General features: G+C 45.7%; 1 protein-coding gene across 1 annotated transcript; it reads right to left on the reverse strand.

The window, feature by feature from the left end:
- Window positions 1-54: 54 nt before the first annotated feature.
- On the reverse strand, window positions 55-8,071 carry LOC309516616 (keratin, type I cytoskeletal 19-like; the record flags this gene model as incomplete). The annotated part of the gene is made up of 6 exons (XM_082195376.1): window positions 55-717; window positions 2,091-2,216; window positions 2,793-3,008; window positions 3,423-3,579; window positions 6,468-6,582; window positions 7,687-8,071. 6 exons carry the CDS (start codon window positions 8,069-8,071, stop codon window positions 478-480), a joined length of 1,239 nt encoding a protein of 412 aa, XP_082051502.1. The 3' UTR covers window positions 55-477.
- Window positions 8,072-10,883: the final 2,812 nt, after the last annotated feature.

The following is a 10,883-nucleotide window of genomic DNA, read 5'->3' on the forward strand; positions in this document are numbered from 1 at the left end:
TCTCATATGACTGTCACCATCACACAGTCAGAATTGACGAAGCTGCTGTTCAGGTTCAGTTGCAACCGGCAAAGCCTTTATTAGCCTTTATTAGAAACAAGTGGGTTGATTAAACAACAAAATGAGCAAGTTGTGTGGATTAGCAGAATAGGTGCCAGAAGCAAAAAAAAAATAATGCAGAAAGATGATCACTTCAACAGAAGGCTGACACAGAGCAATGCTTCCTGAACACTTTCTCCCCCTTTCACTGCAGTCCCCTGCAGGTTACCAAAAGGAGTTTTTCCATGTTTGCAGAAATCTCCCCCTCTTTCAGCTCAGCCTTATTCAGAAGTAGAAGTGACCGGAAGCCATTAAAAACTGAAACCAAGAATTAAGATGTGGGTATTTCAACATAGTTGGCCTTTGCTGGAAATTAACCTTAGTCCCAATCTAGCCATGCAACGGAAATGGTAGGGGATAAGAAATTAGGCTGTTCTTTCATGGTGTGGCATGTACTTCGCCTGGCACATTTTCTAGCAGGCTGCGGTATGTCTGGATCTCTTGCTCCAACCGGTTCTTAACATCCAGGAGCTCTTTGTATTCCCGGTCCTGGCCCTCCATTTCCAAGCGCAGCTCTGCCAGCTGCTGCTCCATGCAGGAGATGCGATCCTGTATTTCAGCTAGTTGAGCATTGTAGCGATGTTCTCCTTCAGCCAAGGACACTTGCAGTGTGTCTCTCTAAAGGGGTGAGGAGGGAACAAGAGGCAGCATCCTAAGTGCCTTAAATGTGTGGGCATGAATGAAAAGCTTTTGGAACCAGAAGCTACACAGAAACCAGAGAGAAAGTACATAGGTGAACATAAATCAAACAAGCCTATCAATGGCTACTAACCATGATGTCTGTATACTACCCCCAGGATCAGGGTGCTATTCCTCTGAATGCCAGTTGCTGAGGAACAGACTGCCAATGATGCTCAATGTGGCCTACAACATGGGGGGGGGGGTGCGGGTGGCGCTGTGGTCTAAACCACGAGCCTCTTGGGCTTGCCAATCAGAAGGTTGGCGGTTTGAACACCTGCGACGGGGTGAGCTCCTGTTGCTCTGTCCCAGATCCTGCCAACCTAGCAGTTCAAAAGCACACCAGTGCAACTAGATAAATAGCTACCGCTGTGGTGGGAAGGTAAAGAAGAAGAAGAAGAAGAGGAGGAGGAGGAGGAGGAGGAGGAGTTTGGATTTGATATCCCGCCTTTCACTCCCCTTCAGGAGTCTCAAAGCGGCTAACATTCTCCTTTCTCTCCTCCCCCACATCAAACACTCTGTGAGGTGAGTGGGGCTGAGAGACTTCACAGAAGTGTGACAGTCACAGAAGTGTGACTGGCCCAAGGTCACCCAGCAGCTGCATGTGGAGGAGCGGAGACACGAACCCGGTTTCCCAGATTACGTGACTACCGCTCTTAACCACTACACCACACTGGCATTTCCGTGCGCTCTGGACCTATCACGGTGCTCCGTTGCAACAGAAGTGGTTTAGTCATGCTGGCCATGCGACCAGGAAAGCCGTCTGTGGACAAACGCCAGCTCCCTCAGCCTGAAAAGCAAGATGAGTGGTGCAACCCCATAGTTGCCTTTGACTGGACTTAACTGTCCAGGGGTCCTTTACCTTTACCCCTTTTTTACCTCATGTGACACCTTTGCTGAAGCCTCATCTAGTATCAAGCCAGGTTCAAAGTCTCTTCCATTAATCTACAAAGCCCTGAACAACCTAGAGTAGCTTAGGGACTGTCTGAAACCTTATATCCCAGCTCGATCACTGAGATAATTATTTTATGTATTAATGATTGCAACAGTGTTCCAATGCCACTCTGCTTTGTCCTGCCCCACCAACCACTACTGGACCTAAGTTAACTGAGCGCTCTCACCTTGTGCACCCAAGCATCTGTACCCACTAAATATCTGGAGAGGACCCCATGGCATGGCATGATTGAAACCAAGGGATTTGTGGACATGATTAGTCCCAGGATGGAAGACCCACCGTGACTCCACCATGTGAGTTGCTCTGAGCCGCAAAAAGGATAGAGCAATAAGATGCATCCCGCAGTCGCTCTCCTTACCCGATTGCGCTGGGCTTGGAGATCAATCTCTAAGGCCTGCAGCTGACGTTTCAGCTCAGTGGCCTTATGGTTGCCATCCTCAGCTTCCTTGCTAGTGGTGCAGATTTCCTGGTTCACTTCCTCCAGCTGAAACACAGATTGACTGAAACATCAGCATTTTCAGAGGTTTTAGGCACTATTCGGTATGCGGGGCGGGGGAGTGGAACATTGGCTTTGGCAGAACAAAAGGAAAGGAAAGAGCACATTCTTTTCTATTTTAGAGATGCTGAGCCAGGATTGTATATGCTTTGATTCCCCCCCCTTTTTTTTTTTTAAGGCTATAGTTATTGCAACCTGAATAACATTGCACTTTTGGATATACTGCTGCACGGCATTCTTCCTACTTCTTTGATTAGCCAAAGGGAAGAGCAGTGGCGAGACCTGGGTTCCAATCTCCATGCAAGGTCATGAAGCTTGCTGGGTTACCATCTCCCAGCCTAATCTACCTCACAGGCTTGTTGTGAGGATGCAATGGAGGAGGTGGGAGGAACCACACATGGTCTTGGGGGGAAGGTGTGGGTGTAAAAGTAGTGAATAACAAAACAACGCAGTGCATCGTACCACCAGCATCACTCTGGAGACTCCTGCAGCCCCTGCCCTTTTCCCATCAGACTTCTTCTTCTTTTAAAGTTTTGCTCTCTAACAGGGGCCAGATTCATTTACCTTGCCTTCATACCACTCTGCAACCTCCTTGCGGTTTGAGTCGATCGTCGCTTCGTACTTGCATCTTATCTCCTCCAGGATTTTCTTCAGATCTCGACTGGGGCAGGCACTGATTTCCAGGTTGACATCACTTGAACAAAGTTTTTGCAAAGAGATTAATTCCTGCAAAGAGAACTTTGATGAGAACCATGCCTTTGCTGTTGTATTATAAAAGGGCTGGCTGCATCAACTGTTCAACCTTTCCTGTAGAACGACATAAGAAAAGCCTGCCATTGTCCCATCTAGTCCAGCATCCTGTTCTCACAGTGGCCAATCAGATGGCTGGACCAGAGCACAAGAGAACTCTCCTCTCCTGCAGTTTCCAGCAACTGGTATTCAGAAGCATAACTTACTACATGGAGAAAGAGAATAGACCTTATGGCTAGTTACCATGGATAGCCCTCTCCTCTATGAATTTGCCCAATCCTCTTTGAATTTGTGTGTGTGTTTGAAATCATGAATGTAATCTGTTTGGGGGCACTTTGTGTCAAAAAGTGGCTTGTGCCAATTTTTTGTATAATGTACGCAGTTCATGCATGCGTTGTTTTTATGAAAACGAGGGGCTCTTATTTTGTTGAGCCAACCATGTACCTCTTCGTGGTTCTTTTTGAGACCAGACAGTTCTTCTTGCAGTGACTCCAGTTCAGCTTCCATGTCAGTCTTACAGCTGGCCAGTTGATCCAAAATAGGGTATAAGCCATTAATGTCAGCCTCCACATTCTCACAAAGGCCACACTCAGTATCAAGCCTATATTGACAAAAAAGAAAGGGCTCTGAGACTTAGCTGCACTCTATTTACCATATTTTTCACTCTATAAGACACACCAGACCACAAGACGCACCTAGTTTTTGGAGGAGGAAAACAAGAAAAAAAATATTCTGAATCTCACAAGCCAGCACAGCAAGAGGGATCGCTGCGCACTGAAAGCAGCAATCCCTCTTGCTGTTCTGGCTTCTGGGATAGCTGCACAGCCTGCATTCACTCCATAAGACGCGCACACATTTCCCCTTACTTTTTAGGAGGGAAAAAGTGAGTCTTATAGAGCAAAAAATACGGTATTTAGTAACCCTGCTTATTTCTGCAGGGCCAGTGCAGTCGCTTAAAAATTAAACTCAAGAGACCTTCCCCATTTTAACACTACTGAGTATGAGCATGCTCAAATGCAGCAACTGACTCAGAGGCTAGACATCAGGTAAAGGTACCCCTGACCATTAGGTCCAGTCGCGGACAACTCTGGGATTGCGGCGCTCATCTCGATCTATAGGCGGTGTTTCTCCACAGACAGCTTCCGGGTCATGTGGCCAGCATGACTAAGCCGCTTCTGGCGAACCAGAGCAGTGCACAGAAACGCCGTTTACCTTCCCGCCGGAGCGGTACCTATTTATCTACTTGCACTTTGACGTGCTTTCAAACTGCTAGGTTGGCAGGGACCGAGTAGGGACCGAGCAACGGGAGCTCACCCCGTCACAGGGATTCGAATCGCCGACCTTCGGATTGGCAAGCCCTAGGTTCTGTGGTTTAGACCACAGCACCACCTGTGTTCCAACTAGACATCGGGGGAACAGTATTATTATTTTTTAAATGTGTTGGTTTCTTATTTGTTATTTGCATTTCCACCAAACGATGCTCAAGGGGGCTAACAACAATAACAACACAGATGATCAAATATTATGAAAACACAATAAAACACCAAAGTAAGGCCAGTAAAATGACAATTTGACACAAGACCCGGCTAAATAAAAACTCATACGTCTTCTGGTGGAGAATTATGAGATATGGGGTTAGCTGGGCCTTCTTAGCAAGCTGGGGTTGTTGTTTTTACAGGCCTTCAGAATCTGTGCACCTGACAGAAGTACTTCAGGTAAACCCACAGAAACGCTCCACTGCTTTATGCTGGAGCTATAGGTTTAATGAGACACAGTAAGAACATAAGAGCTCTTGCTAGATCAGGCCAGTGGCCCATCTAAGTCCAGCATCCTGTTCTCACAGTGGCCCACCAGTTGCCCATGAGAAGACTGTGTGCAGAGCATGGGAAGAAGAAGAAGAAGAAGAAGAAGAAGAAGAAGAAGAAGAAGAAGAAGAAGAAGAAGAAGAAGAAGAAGAAGAAGAAGAATAGTAGTAGTAGTAGTAGTAGTAGTAGTTTGGATTTGATACCCCGCTTTATCACCACCCTAAGGAGTCTCAAAGCGGCTAACATTCTCCTTTCCCTTCCTCCCCCACAACAAACACTCTGTGAGGTGAGTGGGGCTGAGAGACTTCAGAGAAGTGTGACTGGCCCAAGGTCACCCAGCAGCTGCATGTGGAGGAGCAGAGACACGAACCCGGTTCCCCAGATTATGAGACTACCGCTCTTAACCACTACACCACACTGGCTCTCTGGGAGAAACTAGATTCTTAACTCCCTAAACAGCCTCAACCATGTATACCTGAAAGAGCATCTCCACCCCCATCACTCAACCCGGACGCTGAGGTCCCGCTCCGAGGGCCTTCTGGTGGTTCCCTCACTGCAACAAGTGAGGTTACAGGGAACCAGGCAGAGGGCCTTCTTGGTAGTGGCGCCCACCCTGTGGAACGCTCTCCCATCAGATGTCAAGAAGTAACTATACAGACTTTAGAAGACATCTGAAGGCAGCCGTATATAGGAAGGTTTTTAATGTTTGATGTTTTATTATGTTTCTGTATATGCTGGAAGCCGCCCAGAGTGGCTGGGGCAACACAGTCAGATGGGCAGGGTACAAATAAAATAGGATGGGAAAAGATTCCCATTCTAGAATGAACAAATTAGCTTTATGCATTTCATGATAAGCCCAGCCCTGATTCATTCATGGCACGCTAAAATTGGTAGGTGTTTGCCATAAATGGAAATGACTAAAGGCTGGCTTTAGTATGATTTGAACGATAAAAGCAATTTGGGATCCTTATGTTCTGTCCCAGCTAGTGCTCCTCCTCTGAGTTTCTTAACATCAAATTAAATTAAAGGAGACATTGCAAAAGAGCTGTGGCTACTGACAAAGTTAGCAGGCCTGGGTCTCTTGTTTAGCAAGGGCCAAACTAGATGCAACTCTAATTGCATTAATGCAATTTACATGCATTTCTTATTACATAAATAGCAGTGTAATGGTGGGTGAACCTGAGCAGTCTCGGGACAGGGGTGGAGGAGGAGAGGGTTCACGTCTTTCTGCCGCTGCCTCAGTCCCAATAAAAACCCTTCTCCAGAGCAGGAATGGGAGAGAAGATTAACTCGTTGCTCATTTAAAGCGAGCTTGCACCATCGGCACTTTCTAAAACAAAACAGGGATTGGAACACAGTGGCCCTTCAAAATTTGCACGTTCAGAAGCAATACATGAACCAAAACACAGCCATCCTTCAAAAGTCACATTTAATTTTGCAGCACAGTTCTCCAACTGAGGAGGTTGTACAAAAATGCATGTGACTGGGTAAAGTGTGCACAGAAGTACATAAATTAGTGTGATGTCTAAAGTCTTGGAGACATCTGCACACCTCCCCTGTTTATACACCCATTCCAGCCATCTTCCCCAACCTAATCCAAGTTTTCTGCAAATATGAATTTAACAGTGACACAAAGATTTCAGGCTCAAAAGGCAAGAGACGTTCAGAGCGATGCATAACTCACTTGTGCTTCATGTCTTCAACGTTCAGGTGATTGTTGTCAATCTTGATAATTATGCTGTTGTTCTCTACCGTTGTACATACAATCTGGGGTGGGATGGGAGAGAGAAATGGAATTTGTTAATTTTTCCTGATCTATACAAAGACCAAAGAATGAAGTCCAGAGCTGAATGATGAAAAAGCTGATTTGGGTAGATGGCTTTCTTTGCCTACAACACAAGAACTACAATGCACACACTGGCCTGGTTCACACAACAGTGGTAAGCCAATCGGGATAGCAAGAAGGGGTGGGCTTCCCCAGAGCCGCTAACAACCATTTTGTTCCTCCCCAGTCCTTTTTGCTCTCATGCCATACTGGGCTAAGCCATGGTTTGGCTTAGCCTTCAATCCGGACCAGTATTCATGGTTAAGAACTGTCCTCACCAACCACAAGCTGTAGCCAAGAATAAATCTTTGGGGCAGCAAGTTATTTACGTTCCCTTTTTAAGCCAAGGCTACCTCATTTCCGCACAAGAACCAAAGCACAGCTGTCCTTCAAAATTCGCAGCTCTCTGAACTTTGCAGTACAGTTTTCCAGCCAAGTGATGGGTCTTAAAATGCATACACTGGGGTGAGGTGTCCACAGAAATGCATATATTGCTAAAAACAACATACTGAAAAGCATTATTTTCAGAGAAATTGCTTTACATAAATGTGTGTATTTGACAGAATAACACACACAAACGTGTATATTGGGAGAAATTCACATAAAAATGCTGCTCAGTTTTCAAAAGGGCGTTTTATTTATTTATTTAAATCACAGACCAATATGGAAATGTGAAGAACTGAGATTAAGACTGGGAAAATGAGAAACAGAGGTAACTGAACTTGACAGATTTGGCCATCCCTGGTGAGGAAAGGAGCTTAGCCACAAGTCCCTGTTTGTACAACATGCTAAGTCAGGCATAGGCAAACTACGGCCTTCCAGATGTTTGGGACTACAACTCTCATCATCCCTAGCTAACAGGACCAGTGGTCAGGGATGATGGGAATTGTAGTCCCAAACATCTGGAGGGCCGGAGTTTGCCTATGCCTGTGCTAAGTCAATCCTTGGCTTAGCTCAGCACAGCACCACAAATGACTGTGGAGAAGCAAAGAGGCTCCAAGTCCCTCTCCAAGTCAACACATCCACATGACCCCAGCAAGCCATCGCTGGGCTTATCATGTCATGTAAACCAGGCCACCAGGAATGCTTTGAGTGTTCCTGAGAGATGACATTCCTACCTGGTTTTGAAGCTTCTCAATCTGCTGGTAATAGTGGCTGTAGTCCTTCAGTTCACCAGCCAACCTGTTCTTGGCATGGAAATCACTGATCTTGGACTGAAGCTCAGCATTTTCAGCCTCCAGGCATCGCACTTGGTCTATATAACTGGCCAAGCGGTCATTGAGGCCCTGCATGACCGCCTTTCCGTCAGTAGAAGAAAAGACAATGCCGCAAGCTTCGGGATCACCACCCGTCCCGCCAACTCCATTGCCAGCTCCATCGGACCTGACTTCAGCTAGCCCATACCCATATCCAAATGGAGGATAACCGCCATGGTTACCACTGGGGCAGCTACCTGTACTCATTCTCCTCCTATGGTCACCCCTGATAAATGTACCATGACAACCGCTGCTCAGAAAGTTGCTTTGGCCAATTCCATAGTCATGGGTGGAACGACCTTCAAAGCGGGAGGAATTGCCTCTGGCACTACCGAGCCCACAAGAGGTGTGATAGCTGGAAGAGACAGAGGAAAACCTGGACCTCCCATTCGAGCCAACACTTGCGCTATTTCTTCCCACAATTACTGGACTGTGCACGGTGCTGCTTCTCATAGCGAGAGCAACTTGGAGCTCCAACCCAAAGCAGAAGCCAGCGCTCAAGGTTTGACACTCAGTCAGAGTGTGCCGCGGTTATCCTGCAGGTCTCGATTTATACCTTTTGCTAAGGGTGTCACCATGGGGAAGGAGGGCTGATTTGTCTTCTCGCAGGTTTGCTGCTGGCTTCTCCTTCGTCCCACTGGCAATTTGCCTCCAGATGACCCCACCAAATAGGCAGTTTCTTCACACATCAACTGCTCGTTTTAAACAAGGTTGCCACACCAGATGTTATTAAAGTTGTACAGAATCATCAAAAGTTTGCCTTGTTTTTCTTAAGGAGAGGAAACGGGAGTTCCTTGAAGCAATTGGGGGGGAAACCCTTTTGTTGTCCATATTATGAGATGGAATCAATGCTGGCCAAAGACATTTCACTACCTTGGGGGTACTGCTGGATCCATTGCTGATAATAATAATAATAATAATAATAATAATAATAATAATAATAATAATAATAATAATAATAATTTGTTACTTATACAGCGCCCATCTGGCCGGGCCTCCCCAGCCACTCTGGGCGGGTCCCAACAGAATATTAAAAACAATATAAAACATCAAACATTAAAAATTTCCCTAAACAGGGTTGCCTTCAGACGTTTTCTAAAAGTCAGATAGTTGAGGCTCACATAGCCTGGCTGTTTCAGAGTGCTTTCCATCAGCTTCAGCTGGTGGCACAGCTGTGCCCCTATTTGGTCAGGGACAACTTCTGTTGTCTATGCTCTGCTAACCTCTAGGCTAGATTACTGCAGTGTGTTATACATGGGGCTACATTTAAAGATGTTTCAGGAACTTCAGCTAGTGCAAAATTCAGCAGCCAGGTTGCTCACCAGGACAAGATGGTTTGAGCATCTAACACCAATCTTGGCCCAACTGCACTGGCTGCCAATCAGTTTCTGGGCCCAATTCAAATGGCTGGTTTTGACCTATAAAGCCTTAAATGGCTCAGGATCACAATACCTCAAGGAGCCACCTCTTCCCATATGAACCAGTCTGGAGCCTGTGATCATAATCTAAGGCACTTTTGGTGTGCCCTGTCAATAGAAGGTCCAGAGGGTGGGAACATGAGAACAGGTCTTTTCTGCAGTGGCTCCCCACTTGTGGAATGCTCTCCCCAGGAAGGCTTGCCTGGCACCTTCATTACTTATCTTTAGGTGCCAGGCAAAAACATGCCTCTTCTTCCAGGGCTTGGGCTAATTAAACAATATATGACCTTTTAAACTGGGGGAGGTTATTGTTTTGTTTGTTACTGTGTGTTTTTATTATTTTTCTATAGTAAACTACCTTGCGATTCTCAAGTGAAACGCAGTATAGAAGATAAATAAGTAAAGGCGCTTCCACCAACCTTGCTCAGGCCAAAACCTTAAAATGTCTTGCTTTACCATTAAGGATTGGAAAGTACATTAATTTCAGTTTCTCATTTTCCCGATCTCAAGTTCATTTCTCTGCATTTCCATGCCAATTTGTAACACAATTATTTATGCCCTCGTGAAAATTCATCAGCATTTTAGTGCAAATATCTCCCAATGAGCATGTTTTTACAAAGTAGTTTTTGCCTAATACAAGGCACCTTTGCATATTATTGTCACTGATACAATGGTACCTCAGGTTACATACGCTTCAGGTTACATACACTTCCGCTTACAGACTCTGCTAACCCAGAAATAGTGCTTCAGGTTAAGAACTTTGCTTCAGGATGAGAGCAGAAATCGTGCTAAAGTGGTGCTTCAGGTTAAGAACAGTTTCAGGTTAAGTACGGACCTCCGGAATGAATTAAGTACTTAACCCACTGTATATGCATTTTGCCACAGTGTGTCCATTTTCATACACATCACTCAGCTGAGGGATTCGGTGCGAAATTCAGAGAAGCGTGAGTTTCAAAGGATGACTATGTTTCAGTTTGTGTATTGTTTCAGAAAGTGTGGAACTGGTGAGTTGGTCTTCAGATGCAAACTGGATTACATTTCTCCCACACCCCTATGCACCCTGGGGAATGCACCCTGATTATGTGATGAGACGGACAAAAGGGGAAGCAGCAATGTTCTCCAACGGGATTGTGGGTGGGGAGGGAGAGACAGTTCTGGGAACAGACTCAACTCTGTGGGAGGGGGAATGTTGCACTGCTCAAGGCCACACACCAGTTCTTCAGTTCTCCTTGCAATTCTTGTTCCTTATTTCATGCTATCTTGAAATACAAACAAGAGAGCCCAGTTCTTCCCCCATCTCCTTGCCTTGCCCTACTAAACAACTCAACTTCCCCAACGGGAAAACAGCATCCCAGCTTCTCCCTAAATGCAAGTCAGCAAAGACTCAAAGACCCGGTTCAAAAGCCCCTCTGGGCAAGGAGGCAGACCTATTACTTTAATTGCAGCTTATGCAGAATGCTTGTTTTCTTTAAAAAAAAATAAGATAATATTATTCATCATGGGATTTTACTCACACTGTTCCTTCAGGACACTTGTACAACTTTTATTTCAAGGTAGGGATGGGGGGGGGGAGCTCGCTTTTAAAGGCAAACCTGACAACT

Source organism: Podarcis vaucheri (assembly GCF_965113315.1).
Source record: "Podarcis vaucheri genome assembly, chromosome: 13".
In the NCBI taxonomy this organism is placed as follows: domain Eukaryota; kingdom Metazoa; phylum Chordata; class Lepidosauria; order Squamata; family Lacertidae; genus Podarcis; species Podarcis vaucheri.